This window comes from Mandrillus leucophaeus, unplaced genomic scaffold, assembly GCF_000951045.1.
Source record: "Mandrillus leucophaeus isolate KB7577 unplaced genomic scaffold, Mleu.le_1.0 Scaffold210, whole genome shotgun sequence".
In the NCBI taxonomy this organism is placed as follows: domain Eukaryota; kingdom Metazoa; phylum Chordata; class Mammalia; order Primates; family Cercopithecidae; genus Mandrillus; species Mandrillus leucophaeus.
In genome coordinates this window covers 1419905-1435573 of record NW_012102144.1, presented here as the reverse complement: position 1 = coordinate 1435573, position 15669 = coordinate 1419905, and the positions used below count along the sequence as shown (strand labels likewise).

The 15669-nt window shown below is 43.1% G+C and overlaps 1 protein-coding gene across 2 annotated transcripts in view; it reads left to right on the top strand.

Annotated features, from left to right (window-relative positions):
- The window catches only part of ADAMTS9 (ADAM metallopeptidase with thrombospondin type 1 motif, 9), a 185666-nt gene that overhangs the window by 139120 nt on the left and 30877 nt on the right, over positions 1–15669 (top strand). For both annotated transcript variants that reach the window (XM_011980349.1, XM_011980348.1), the window contains 2 exons: positions 10203–10373; positions 14330–14524. In XM_011980349.1, the coding sequence (XP_011835739.1) occupies positions 10203–10373; positions 14330–14524 (366 nt within the window). The remainder of the gene's footprint in view (positions 1–10202; positions 10374–14329; positions 14525–15669) is intronic.

The following is a 15669-nucleotide window of genomic DNA, read 5'->3' as shown; positions in this document are numbered from 1 at the left end:
AACAGGCCATGGGCCAAATGCATTCAGATATCTTTCACAGAAGGAGGGGGAGATAGAAGGAATATTTTAAATATGTCATTTTTGTCCAGATTTGGTCATTCTGTATTTGTTTAAATAGCCACAGGGCAGACTTTAGGTAGAACCTACTCTGTATTTTTCCTCTTTCTATGACTTCGGCTGTCGGGTAGAAGATGGGCATTCATGTGAAACCTTGATTAATTAGTGAAAGATTTCTAACATTAAAAAAAAAAAAAGGAATAGTATCTGAAGAAACTGCTCCGTTGATGGTCCATGCAGAAGTGGACAAGACTTGCTTTTTCCCTGGCTTCAAGTTAATGTTTGGTTAAAGAAAACATTGTGTCCATGGGGAAAAGTTCAGCCAGGGAAGTTTTGTAGGAGGTAACCTCTGTTTCCAGAACAGAAGATTAAATTGTAGAAAAGGTGGGGAAGAATTAGAAAGCAAAACCACATCCACTGATGTTTACATAAAAAACAAAATGCATGCCGTTTGAGGTGCAGAGATAATGAAAGATAAGACAGGAAATCCCCCACCACGAAGAGCTTTTCAGAACACAAAGAAAGGGTATGGTTTGGAGAACAGTTAGACTGTACCCCTGGCACTGTGCTGGGTACTTTTTGTTCATTGCTTCACTTAATCTTTTTAACCACCAGACAAGGTGAGTATTATTATTATCATCATCCCATTTTGCAGGTGAAAAAACTGAGGTTCAGAAAGTCTATGTCATTTGCCCAAGTGTCATATACCTAGCACCTAGCAAGTAGAAGAAGCAAGACTTGATGCTAAGTTTGTTCTGTTAAACCAGTATGAAATACTAGAACTGCATTCTTTAGCCCATTGAGATTCAGCCACCCATCCCTGTCTTCCCCTTCCCTCGCTTCCTCATGGATTACTTCCATTATTTGCAGTAATTTCTTTTCTTTGGGAAACTCACCCTCTCCATCTACTCAGTCTTTTTGCTGTTTTCCTTCTTTACTTTTATATTCCCACCAGACAGTGGCAGGGAGGAATTCCTAAAGCAGTTACATTTCAGATTTACAGCTCTTGAACCACATGAGTTATTTGGAACCCTAGAGATCATAAAATTCTACAGACTTGGTTCATATCCCAGCGCTGCCACACATTAGCCAAGGGACTTGGAGCAAGGATTTTTTATTTCTCTGAGCCTTGGATTATCCATCTGTAGAATGGGGATAAAATAACTTTGCAGAGTTGTTCTGAGAAAACTGGAGATAATAGTGTTATCTATTACCAATTATGGTTTGGGGATTGGCAACGTCAGATATAGAAGGAAGAGGAGACTCCCTCATCTGTCTCTCTCTCCCCCTCAGTATGACCTCTTGATTCTCTTTGTTTCAGACCTACCATGGCCTACTCTCTCCATCTCCCTCTTTGTGTCATGCTAAACCCGACCCTGCTCCAAGGAGCAGAAAGTAAGAGAGTGTTCAGAAATGAGTCTAAGCTGACTGTTCGTGCTTTAGCCAGTTTTTGAAAATGCTAGAGACAATCATGAAAATGCAGACTCTGTTTACAATTCCTTTTGCATCCCAAAGAATAGAAAAACCTTGCCACATGTGCACTGAAGAAATTCTTCTCTGATCATGCAAAATATGCCTAAAATTTACTTCTTTGCATGTGTCGTGCAGATGGGTTTTTTTAAAACCTTACTCAAATATTGCTGTTAAACTCTGTGGAAGAATACAAGGCTTCAGGAGACAGCCTGGCCTGGGCCTCTATATCAGATATAGAGATATAGAGATACTCTATATCATAGGAGTATCTCCTATGATATTCCTATGGTGTCCTATAGGAGGCCTGTCATTGGCAAAGTGATGCCCAGGGCAGCTGGAGGTGGGGAGAAACCTCACCAAAAGTTTTCATGTTTCCCATATATGCAAGGCCTGCTGACAGCCTGCTCAGAAGGTCTCTGCAGCAGCAAGAATGAGAGTGAAGGATGACAGTAACTGGGCAATTACCTTAATTGATCAAATCAGGAAAAGGGTGGCCACGCCTCCTGTTTGCCTGGGGTAGTCCTCGTGTAATTATTAATTGTTCCTACTTTTATGATCAAAAGCGCGCTTGTTCAACAGTAAGTTGGGTGGTCACTTGGTAAGACAGCACCCTTCAGGCTCCCCTAAATCACAGCCCTCACTTCCTTTCTTGCTCCCACCTCGTCTCACATCCATTCATTCAGCTACCATTTTACCTGATATCCACTGATGCAGGCACAGGTTTCCACTTTTCTCCCACACCTAGTGTCGTCTTGACCTGAGGTCAGAGAGTGTGCCACAGGGGCAGCCTCTCAGCCCACTGAATGGGATGTGTAGGAGCCCCCCATTACAGGATACCCTTTCTTTCTTAGCAGTCCTTGGTCACCACCTCAGAACTCTTGTTTGCTTGAGTGTGCACTTTGCCTTTTGCTTCCCCTTTTAATAGTCCCCTATGTGAACTACTAAAACCCACCAGTTTGTTGGCAAGGTGTATTTCCTGCTAGGTCTGTGGGATATGGCACCATCCTCTTTTTGAGAAATAATCCAGGCATCTGCCTAGAGAAGCACAGTTTCTGCACCCTCACCATGGCGTGGTCATCAGGGATGTTCTGTACAACCACACAGGTTGTACACTGCACAACTTTGAGGGGTGCCTTTTTTATCAGCTACAATGTGAGGAGCATCCCCTAGACTTGTATAGTACAATGGCCCTAATACTGATGATAATAAAAATAATAAAGCTTGTTGTTTACTAAGCTACAAACCAGGCACTATGTTGAATATTTTCACATGAAGTACTTCTTTTAAGCCCTTTCCATAACTCTCTGATGTAGAATTTATATTTTTATCCTCATTTAGTAGGGGCAACTTGGGGCTTAGGTAGTATGGCTGGAATTGGAAGCCTAGAAGCTTGTCCTCTGACACCTACACGCTGAATCATTATCTTCACTAATCCCATGCCAACATAAACCTAAAGTGAATTATTTTATTTTCCTCTCAATGACTTGCCACGCCTCTTACTGGAGAGTTGCTATCCAAGTGTATTCCCTTTACTGGGTTATAATACCTACCCCTTCTAAAAAGGAGATTCTTGATCTAGTTGGCTATCAGACTTTAAGCCATGTCACCGGGTGAGTCTTGATGATGTTGGAGCCCCTCAGTAGACTTGCCCTGTTCATTGTGAGGCCCATTGGTTGTCCAGGGGCAAGGGGCATCAGGATGCCTTCTTGATACCATGAGAGTAGAGCCCAGACTTTCAGATATAGGGCAAAATAATTGGACAAGAGAAAAATGCTGTATCCACACATCCACATCTCATTTTGTTTACACCCTAGAAACAACATGTTGTAAGCAAAATTCTATTCAGTGTGTGGCTCTGAAAAGTTGACTCTGAATTTCTAGACTTCACTTAGCTCATCTGCAAAATGGGAATTATATGGCAGACTTAGCTCAAGGGTCACAGTGAGGATTTGGTGAGATGACATGATTCGACATGGTGACTAGCACATTTTAAGTCTTCCCAAAGTAGACCTCTTTTTAGTACAGTGGCCTTCCGATGGAGGTTTCTGGTGATGACAGCAGTTTGGCTTAGCCTACACCTTATGATGTTGAGCTTCTAAATATCACCTGCCAGCTTCAGGTGAATAATTTGTCCTCACAGTGGTCAGTTTTAGCCACTTTAGAATTATAATGCTCATGAGGCTGTTTGGGAGAAAAAAGTTTAAAAAGACTTTTTAATTCTTTTGAGAATTATTATCACAAAGGATTAACTTGTTAGTAATACTACACTCTGACATATAAATTCACTTAGAGCAGCAGAGGTCCTTCTGATCAAATTTGAATTGTGATTGTATAGGGCTATACATCTGCAGCATTGAGGAATAGATCTCACAGGTCCTGCACATGTTCTTTTTCCCTTTTATCTGGAATACTCTCTTCCCTTGTGGTACCTCTTCATCATAAGACCACCTTGCTCTGACCTTCACCTCAGTCACCCTTTCTCATCCTTCAGGCCTCAACCTAGGTGTCACTTCCTCTCAGAAGCTTTGCCAATCACACCACCCCACTAAATCTGAGTCAGATACTCCTCCACTCAGCTCTCACAGCATCCTCAAATTACTGTATTCTGGCAGTTAGCACCCAGAATTTTCATTGCCTGTTTTCCTCATCTATGTTATCAGTTAGTTAAGGTCAGGAAGCTTGTTCACCAGAATCTTCTCTATCATTTAATATGGTACCTACAGCATCAAAGACACCTGTTGAATGAATGAATCTGCGAATGAATGGAGGAACAAAATAATGGATGGCTGGAAGGAAAGAAGAAGGGAGGGAGAAAGGAAGGAGGGAAAGATGGACGCAAAGAAGGAATGAGGAAGGGAGGGAGGGAGGGAGGAGAGAAAGAAGGAAGGAAGGAAGGAAGGAAGGAAGAAAGGAAGGAAGGAAGGAAGGAAGGAAGGAAAGAAGGAAGGAAGGAAGGGAGGGAGGGAGGGAGGGAGGGAGGAAGGGATAATAACATAGAACAGTGCCTGCTAATTGATGGACTTTCATCTTTCACTCTATAGAATAAAGGCATTTTAAAATGACTTTTAGAACATGAAGCAGGCTGGACACAGTGGCTCATGTCTGTAATCCCAGCACTTTGGGAGGCCAAGGAGGGAGGATCATTGAGCCCCGGAGTTTGAGACCAGTCTAGGCAACATAGTGAGACTCCATATCTACAAGAAAATAGAAAAAATTAGCCGAGTATGGTGGCATGGACCTGTAGTTCCAGCTACTTGCGAGGCTGAGGTGAGAGGATTGCTTAAGCTCAGAAGGTCAAGGCTGCAGTGAGCTGTGATCGGGCCACTGCACTACAGCCTGGGTGACAGAGCAAGACCTTGTCTCAAAAAAATTAAAAATTTAAAAAAAGCACAAACTCTGTTTTTCCTGTAAGAACAGCTGTTTTATTTTTTGTCACAATGCTACATACAAGCTGTGGCTCAGATATGTCTGACCGTTGCAGAACTACTCACCTCATTGCTGTTTGGTGCAGTATGGGGACTTGGGCAACTCTGATACATACTTGGATTCTGAGGACTTTTAGTAAGATCAGCTGTAGAATGATTCCCAAGTTCATCTCATTAACACAGAAAAGTTAGAAATGAGCAGCAGGTCCTTGGTCAGTTGATTTCAAAGATTTTCCTGAAGTTAACAGTAGGGAATGGCCAGGTTTTGATGTGCGCACAGAGCCAGATACGAACTCTTTATTGCTGATTTTATTAATTTGTTGAACAAACATTTATCAATCACTTGTGAAGTTCCAGGTGTTAGGCATTAGGGATGCTCTAAAAATCTCAAAGCACACATAATCTGCTCTGAAAACCCCAAAATGCTGTGGTCATTCTCCTCCCCACCTTCACCACCCGTGCCATTTCTCACTTCCAGCCACCATGCATGCTGAGCCCCTCCTGAGAATGTCCTCTTCCCCTCCTTGCCTGGTGAACTGATGTCCTCCGTCATTCCTCCTGCTCATCTGCTGCTACCTGGGCCCCATTTTGCAGCATCATGGGAATTGCCCTGTTGTTTTTCCTATTCTCTCCTTGGTGGCTTCTTACTCAGTTACACACTCTGTTACGAAACCCATATCTGCTTACACAACTGCACAAGGTAGCCCTAGGTGTTAAACCCCAAGGGTCACCAGGTAGCCAGCTGAGCTAACACCTGAGACCCCAAGCTGGGAATAGCCGCCACCCTGGGTGTTCTAACAGGGAAAGAGGCAGAGTAGGAAGCCATGGGGGCTGCCTCCCGGGGCCCAGCATAGACCTTGGCTCATTATAAAATCGTGATTGAACTAATGAATGACTTTAAAGTTACAAAGTGTCTCCATAGTGTTATTTCTGCCTCCTTCTCCCCACTCCACCCCCTAGCAAATATATACTATTTGGGAGCAAAAATGTCTAAATGCTATATACCTGACTTTAAAATGAGCTTTGAAGTAAGGACTGCTTTTTTTGTTGTTGCCATTTAAAGCAACGCTAGATAAACCGATTTTTCATTGCTGCTTCTCATGACATAAAAACCCAGGAACCCTGTGGTTCTATGAGTTGCCATCCATACACTGTGCAACAATGGTAACCCGGCACTAGAGAATACAAGGTCTTTCATCCATGGAGAAAATCAACAACCTTAAAAGGTAGAGCCTGTGAATATCTAGTGGTTTTCTTCCCCCCATGGTTAGGGAATTGCACCAAAAGATATATTTGAAAGTGTAAAGCAACTTGATTATAATCTTTAAGCAAAGAAAATTTCTACCCGTTGCATTAAATGATCCTTTATAGACCATCACTCTGTGGCCAACCTACCTGGCTGAATAAAATACCACCTTCAGGGTTTACTTTAGGTCTTCCTTACCTGCAAATTTGGAAAAGTTCTTTTCCCCCTGTTAATTTCAGCACATTGAAAGGCACATGTAGCTTGCAGAACAATGGGCGAGCTGCCCGATTTAGTCCAGCACTGTGATTATTTTCTTTCTGAATTATAGTGTGTAATGAAATGCAAGGAGGCTGGTGGCGTTGCTCATGCTAGCGATTTTTCTAAAAGTCATACTGAAATTAGAGAAAACCTTTTGGAAATTAAAATGAGGCTAATTTAACTTTCCAACTGTTTTTCAGAACTTCTAGATCATATTCCAGGACAGGGAAAAGAGTCATAAATCCTAGAGGGTTGAGGGGGAAGCCATATTACAAAAAGTTGATAAAACCTGATAGCAAGGGCTGGATTTGTTTTCTGATTACCCAGCCCCCATACCCTAGTTAGGATTTAAGATTCCAGGAGAAAACCCTTGCCATGTGATTTTCAGATCTGCTGTTGACTAATTAGGAAACCCTGGGCAGGTCACTTATTAGTTTAATTTTTAATTTTTAATTTCGTAAAAGTTATATTCAAGGTAAATTTTTCCAGCTCCCTTTTTCACCATTGGCAAAATAGTTTTTATGGTAGTTAACCATTCTTTAAGACAGAGAGAGAAATGCTTAACAAGCATAAAGTATTTAGGAATCATTGTATTTCTGCTCTGAACTGTTACTTATTGACGCAGATTAAAGCTTTGTGGATTAGTGAAAACAAAAGAGGATACTGGAAGATTTAGTCCAGGTTTAGCTGTGCAATAATTAGGATCTTCTCAGAGTCACCTAAGTCCTAATTTTCTAAGGAATTACTTTTTCTATGGGTAGTTAAGTATTTGCATATATCTACACATCACGAATTAACTTTTTCTTTTCTTTTTTAACATTCAGTGGCCCTCTATCTCACTTTTTTAATGAAGAAAAAAATGTTATCACTTTGCAGTAGTTCCCAGTATACTCTAGGGGAATAGAAAAACCCCAAAACCACTGAGCTAGGGATGAGCTAGGGAACTGGGCTCAGCCGGCCTCCTGCACTAATTTGAAGTGATTCTGCTCCTCCATGCTCACCTCACAGTGGTTTCAAGTTATGTTTATGCTCCAGAAAAATGAGGAGTGACTCCATATTCTAGATGTTGAGGTTTACTCCCAAGCAGCAGAAATTTTGAGTTAAGTTTGCAAGTGACAAGGGGCTACCAGGAAATGCCAGCATATCCCTTCTCCTTCCTAAAGGATCAGGATAGCTCACGAAAGACACAGGTCATACTATATGACCCAGCAATTGCATTCCCAAGTATATATACCCAAAAGAATGGAAAATAGGTGTTTAAATGGGTACATGAATGTTCATAGCGGCACTATTTACAATAGCCAAATGAGAAACAACCCATATATCATCAACTGAGGAATGGATAAACAAAATGTGGTATATCCATACAATAGAATATTATTCAGCCTTAAAAAGGGATGAAGTATTAATACATGCTGCAGTATGGAAGAACCCTGAAAACATTAAGGGAGAGAAGTCAGGGAGAGAAGAAGGCCACATATTGGATGATTCCATATATGTGAAATACCCAGAATAGGCAAATCTACAGAGACAAAAAGCAGATTGGGGGTTGCTAGGGGCTGCAGGAAGGAAAGAATGGGGAGTGACTGCTTAATGGGCACAGGGCTTCCTTTTGCAGTGATGAAATATTCTGGAACTAGATGGGGTGATGGTTGCACCATATTGCAGATGTACTAAATGCCACTGAATTGTACACCTGTGATAGTTAAAATGGTGCATCTTATATTTTGTGTATTTTATCACCAAAAAACAAAAAAAAAGGCATGGGGCATATCATAGAAGACATTTCTGAATGAAGCTGAGTTCCAAACACAAGTGCCTTTGAGGCAAGGCAGGTGCTAAAAGGAAAGGCTGCCCATTAGATGAAAAAGAGAGGTGGGGTCTGTGGTTCTCCGTAAAGATACTAAAATTAGACATTTAAAACGACAGTGTGCTAGCTGGGCATGATGGCTCACGCCTGTAATCCCAACACTTTGGGAGGCCAAGGCAGGAGGATCCCTTGAACCCAGGAGTTCAAGACCAACCTGGGCAACGTAGTGAGACTCATCCTACAAAATATTAAAAAATTAGCTGGGCATGGTGGCTCATGCCTGTAGTCTCAGCTACTTGGGACTAAAATGTGGGAGGATGGGTTGAGCCAGGGAAGTTGAGGCTATAGCAAACTGTGATCACACCACTGCACTCCAACCTGGACAACAAAGGGAGACTTTATCCCAAAGAAAAAAAAAAAGAAAAAGAAAAGAAAAGAAAAGACAACATTCTAACCACACAACAAAAATCACAGTTGTTAGATAAGCCCTTTGCCAACAAGATATTCAATCCCTGGCCTAAAAGAAACTGCAGCAGTCTTTGGTACAGTTTTCAGTTAGCTCACTGGGGCTTCCCAGTGCAGTCAAGAGTCTTGAAATGTTGGGGTGACACAGAAGCTTTAGATACAATAGGCCTTCAGTGACCTTTAGAACACAGGGCACTAAGGATAAACTTCAGGGGTAGGGTTTGCTGTTGGTTAAAGCAAAACAAATAAGAATCTGTGGATGCAATGGAGATTATCCTAGAATGAAACATACCACTTGCTCTGTAATCATCCCTTGACTTATGGGAATAAACATAGCTGTCCCATCTACCTCACAAAGAGATATGTGACCTGGGGCAAGTAACTTAGGCTCTCAAAGTCCCATTTTCTTCATGTGGAAAATGGAATTACAGTAATTGTTAACTCTCGCTACCTAACTGTTTTCTTTGTTGTCTGCCTTTGCTACTAACATATAAGCTCCTCTCTGAAAACAGGGAATGTGCCATTTGTGTGCACTCTTGTTCACCCAGGAGCTGTCACAGGGCCTGACACCTAGTAGGAACTTAGTGAATATTTGCAGAATGATGTGGGATGAGAGCAGTTCCTCTGGAGAAGAAAAGGCATCTGGGGCCACAGGAAAGCCCTCTTCAAATAGCTAGAGGAGATTACTTGTGAGAGCTGAAACTTTCCTTTACGCTTCCCTGGAATAGAAAACCAGGACAAGGGCCTGGAACATACAAAGAGATTTGTTTGATTCCATGTTATGAAATGAGACGGCTACCTGGGCAGGTACTGATGTCCCTGACCCTGGAGGTATTTAGACACCAGTTTGGTAAACATTTGGCCATAAGTGTTAAAGCAAGTCACTTGTGAGTAGGGGTTCCAGGTAAATAGGATTTAAGGTCCTTTCTAAACTGAGATTGACTCATTTATACTTTCGTTCCTTCCTTTAGACAGCCCGGTGGTGAACGCCAGGAACAGAGTTGTTAGGTAACTAGAGTAAAATGAAGAGTTCTCGGCCAGGCGCGGTGGCTCACGCCTGTAATCCCAGCACTTTGGGAGGCCGAGGCAGGCAGATCACGAGGTCAGGAGATTGAGACCATCCTGGCTAACACGGTGAAACCCTGTCTCTACTAAAAATACAAAAAAATTAGCCTGGCATGGTGGTGGGCACCTGTAGTCCCAGCTGCTCGGGAGGATGAGGCAAGAGAATGGCGTGAACCCGGGAGGCGGAGCTTGCAGCGAGCTGAGATCGCGACACTGCACTCCAGCCTGGGTGAGAGAGCGAGACTTCATCTCAAAAAAAAAAAAAAAAAAAGGAGTTCTCTGGCAATCCCTGCCCTCAGGACTCTTATGATCTTAAAGGCTATATAGACAGGTAAACACATAATTACAGTCATAGGATATAGAGAACTATGGTTTATTCTTCCCTTTTGTTTGTCTTTAACAGTGCACCAAAACCTGCGGCGAAGGCTCCAGGTACCGCAAGGTGGTGTGTGTGGATGACAGCAAAAATGAGGTGCATGGTGCACGCTGTGACGTGAGCAAGCGGCCGGTGGACCACGAAAGCTGTAGTTTGCAACCCTGCGAGTATGTCTGGATCACAGGAGAATGGTCAGAGGTACCGTCCTGGGGACTGTAACTGTGGTCGGCTCAGCCATGGCCTAAGAGCAGCAGAGGGATAAGTGCAGGAATGTGGGAGACTTGAGGCTACCTGCCCGATCTGCCACTGTGAACTGTGTGTTTTCTGACAAGTCCTCAGCCTTCCCAAACTGGAATTCCTTGTATGCAAAGTGGGAGAGATGTATGAGATGGTCTCTGAGTCCCTTCAGGTCACATTCTGTGATTTACCTTGATGTCCTATTGGCATAAAGAAGAAATTATTGCAGGGGCTGCAAACTCATAGGATGCTTTGAGGTGCCTGAAGACAGTTAAGTATAAGAAAATATTGTAGTGCCAGGGATACAAAAGGGAGAGGTGGTGACTGTGACAAACTAGCATATGCTGTGTGAAGGAAGCAGAATCTCTTTCACTCCAGCTGTGGCCATGCAGAAATGTGGTCTAGCGTTACCAGACCTGATTTCTCAAAAGAGGCTAAAAATCTGGACTAGTATGTGAGATTTCCTAACTTGAAAATGGGGGCTCAAATTTTTGGTTTTAAAACGTTGTAAGGGGCAAACAAACCCTTTCATGAACCAGAGGTGTTTTGCCTGTTTAACAAACAGCTTCAGAGGAACAAAATAATTTTCTATAATATCCAAAGTATCTCAAGTACCATTTTTTTTCATATATCCTCCTGCACACAATGCTTATCTAGATCCTTTTTATTGGTAATAAACCAATAGTAATTATAGCATGATTATATTATTTTCAAACATCATAATATGTTCATGTCTATATGAGAGATCTATAGCGTTCAAACCAGTTGTCATTTGCACAAAAGTATTTAGAGCTTTGAAAGGGAGGCATCTGGACTCACAGTAAAGGTACTGAAAATTGTTAGGTAATATGATTGCTGCCACTGGGTCTCTTCAAAGTTTGACAGGGCAGCAATTTCACATGTTAATGAGATGAATATTTGCATTTAGATGATGTGTGTGTTGGGTGTTGAATTGCTTCCTGCACTAAAGCTGATCCCAAAGTCTTTTCTAATTATCTCTTCCTATCCTTTATTCCTGTGAATTTTGTCCTTCGAGGGGGCATTTGGCAGTGTCTGGAGACAGTTTGGTTGTGACAACTGGGGAAAGGGGACCCTACTGGCCAGGGTTGGAAGGTGAAGGCCAGGGATAGGGCTAAACATCTGATAGTGCACAGCGCAGCCCTCACAATACAGAATTATCTGGCCCAAATGTCAGTGGTGCTGTGGCTGGGAAACCCTGCTTGACCCCAACCTTGCATCTTCTTGGTATGCCCTGAATAGTACCGTATGCCCTTAGAGAGTGAAGAGGAGACATGGTTCTGATCTTTAGGAAATTGATTTGCTCTTGGCCAGCCAGGAACATGTGGAATCCAAATGAGTGTTCAGAATAGTTCTTGACATTGGGTTTGAGGCATAGGTTCCAACCCATCCAGATCCCAACGCAGGGGGATCTCACCTTGCACCTGGCCAAGACTGACCTCTTAATCTTATCTCCTGTGTAGTACTTTTGTTATGCTGAAAGAGTTTTGATCTCTTTCTAAGACTTGAGTCAAATTACTCCTATAGCTTTAATATAACCGTAACCCCCAAAAGATGAGACAGGGAGAAGATTGAAAAGAAAAAAGGAAGCCTTCCACATTTCTGTAAATTCGCAGGTGTATCATGAATTGAAAAGTCTGAAAATTTATGGGCAACAACTAGACGGCTGGAAACAGTATTTAGTACAGATACAAGGACCATAGGGAAAGAAGCCTGCAACGAGGAGAGAGGGGCCGAAAGGGACTGGCACCAGCTTTCTCTCTAGAAAAGAAGACATACCTTCTCTCTGGGACCTCTATTACCTGGAGGCCTCTTTGTATGTTTTTCTCTGAGCTCTGCTCCACCTGAATTGGAGGAGGCCCGAGCTAGACTCGCAAAGAAGAGCTCTGTCAGTCCTGATTGACACATGCATTTTCTAGTGGGGACTGAAGTGTACAGCTCATGCAGGGAGCTCACACTCTTACTGTTTTGCTTTGCTGTTATTTTCAATTTAGAAAAGTAATACCTGCTCATGTGGAACCAAGCACATACATCAAGGCATGCAGAGTCTACAGTATGAGCTTCTCTCTGAAATGGTTTGAGGAAACCAGCAGCAGTCAACATTTTCACAATGCTGATATCAGCTGGCTGAGAGCATCTCTTCTTGCCAGCTTCTTTACAGAGATGTGGAGGCCTCTACATTTAGCCTGACCATATTTGGGGCTCAGTTTCATCAGCAAATGCCTGTCACCCACTGGGCTCCCCCTCCACGTAAATAGCTAGGGGACTGCTTTTGCTCCTGGTTTGTAGGGGTCAAGAGTCTCATTCCTTGCCTCTCTCAAACACACAACTTTGTTTAAGTTAGTATGGACTGATGTCAATGCATGCGAGCACTGGGTTAGACACTAAGATTACCCACAGCTTAGACAGAGTTTGTTAGCCATCTGCATGAAACACCCCGGGCTGGCCTTACACTTTCCTGGCCTGGTGTCAACTTGGCCTTCAAACATTTGAACAGCAGCAGCCAAAGAAGGAAGAAATGTACACAGAGCATTTCTATGTCTCGAGCCAACTGGAAGGGAAGGCCCAGGGATGCTCTGCATGCCTCTAGCCGGACTTGTTCTCTCCTGCCTCTGGGATTTCTTCAAGGACAGCCTTTTCCCTGGAAAAGTTGCAGGAGAAGAAAGCCATGTGACTAAAAGCAGGAGGAGACATTAGGGCAGAGCAGACACTGTGGCTTCTAACTGCCCTTGAGAATTGATGAAAGCTGTGGTCCCTTACCCCAGAAAAAGCATAACACACCACATGTAGTATACTGTTTTGGGGTGTTTATCCCACCCTCACCCAAGAACCTTAAGTCTAGAGAATACTGGTGTTCTACCCCAAGTTTATGAAGCACGTTTACAAAAGATGACCAGTTATTTGATGCCGTTGTCTAAAAATATCATCAAATATCATCAAAACTAAATTAATTGTAACTTAGTTTTATTTTTTAAATACAAAACAATAAAAAAAATTTAAGGAGGTTGAATGTTGGGACACTATAACAATGTGTATTTCTTCTCCATTTCTGTATTGATTATGTTTAAATGCCATCGAGTTAGGATAGAAGAGTACAGATGAGGGCATGATATAGAGCAAGAGGTAGAAAAGCAGAAAGGTAACATGCCAGTCAACATCTATAGCCTAGCCGGGTGTGGTGGCGCGCACCTGTAATCCCAACTACTTGGGAGGCTGAGGCATGAGAATCACTTGAACCTGGGAGGCAGAGGTTGCAGTGAGCAGAGATCATATCACTGCACTCCAGCCTGGACAACAGAGTGACATGCAATCTCAAAAAAAAAAAAAAAAAAAAAAAAAAAAAATCTATAGCCAAGGAGAGAGAGGGGAGAAGGAAATTAAATGGAGAGCAGGTAGGAAAGCAAACAGCACCAAGGAGGGAAGGAAAACAGTCCCAGAGTCCCCTTTGGCTCAGTGCTTGGATTTCACACTCAAAATGCCAACTCACGGGTCAGCTGCTGTCTCCTCTTCCCTCCCAATTTGGTGATCATCATAGATTTAGAAAAAAGCAGTTTGCCAACCTGTGCAGTTGGGCTGAAGATGCAAACCAAATGAATGACAGCTGGAGCACCTCCCCCTCCTCCTCCCCTCAAAACCTCCAGAAGGGGTTTGAGGGATCCCCACCTGCAGTGGAGGCTGAGAAGATGCCAGTGGAAGCACCAGATCCCCGAGGCACCCTGTAGGGTTGCCTCTCTCCTGTGTGCTCAGGGCCTGCCGCTTGAAATGAATAAATAAGCTAATGAAGTGGGAGCTTTCTGCAGCATAGTCACACGGTCAGCGCTCGGTGTGGAGGTCAGGGGCCTATTGTGGGCTGCCCCAGGAACTGCTCGAACCTCTCCTCTCAACCCCTGTCTTTGCAGTGCTCAGTGACCTGTGGAAAAGGCTACAAACAAAGGCTTGTCTCATGCAGCGAGATTTACACCGGGAAGGAGAATTATGAATACAGCTACCAAACCACTGTCAACTGCCCGGGCACGCAGCCCCCCAGTGTTCACCCCTGTTACCTGAGGGAGTGCCCTGTCTCGGCCACCTGGAGAGTTGGCAACTGGGGAAGTGTAAGTAGAAGACTGAGCGCTCAAATCTGAAAACCCTTGGATCTCAACCCCGTATTAAACATGTCCTGCCTAACCCACTCTCCTTAGTAACTCTACTTCCGGGAGAGACTCTGGAGTTAGCAACTTGAAATGGGCTGACAGGGATCAAAGGGACTTCTTTCTGTTTACCAAGGTGGCTTGGTGCTTAGAACATGGGCTCTGAAGCCAGACAGTCTGGATCTGAACCCTGGTTCTGCCACTTCCCAGGTGAACAACCTTGGGCAAGTTGCAAAACTTTTGTGTCTCAGTTTTCTCATCGGCAAAACTGGTAGTTGTGAAGATGAAATGAGTTTACACAGGTTGAGCATCCCTAGTCCAGAAATCCAAAATGCTAGAAAATCCAAACGTGTTTTAGTGCCAATATGACACTGTAATGAAATGCTCCTTGGAGCATCTTGAGTTTCAGATGTTCAGATTAGGGATATCCAACTAGTAATACTGCAAATATTCCAAAATCTGAAAAAAAAAAAAAATCTGAAATGCAAAATACTTCTGGTCCCCAGCACTTCCAATTGACCTGTATATATAAAGCACTTAGGTTATAATGGCAAATATTTTGTCTATATTTTACTGCAAATTTTTTTTTTAAAAAAGCACTTAAAATCTGATACTCATAAGAGTTACGGAAGGAGTAGTTATTGTTGCTTATGTTGTTAAGAAGTCTGTATGTTCTAGTGCTTCTGTGTAAGAAATACTTCATTGCATTGGGGTACAACAAGGCAGAATATTTTAAATTGGGACTGCCCTGGAAGACTGTCACAGCCCCACTGGCTCTGCACCAGGCAGCTCTTAGTCTGGAAAACTGGTCAGGCAGCCAGGCACGATAGCTCACACCTGTAATCCCAGCACTTCGAGAGGCCGAGGTGGGCGGACCATGAGATCAGCAGATCGAGACCAGCCTGGCCATCATGGTGAAATCCTGTCTCTACTTAAAATACAAAATTTTTAAAATTATTATTATACTTCAAGTTCTAGGGTACATGTGTACAGCGTGCAGGTTTGTTACATATGTATACATGTGCCATGTTGGTGTGCTGCACCCATTAACTCATCATTTACATTAGGTATATCTCCTAATGCTATCCCTCCCACCTCCCCCCAGCCCA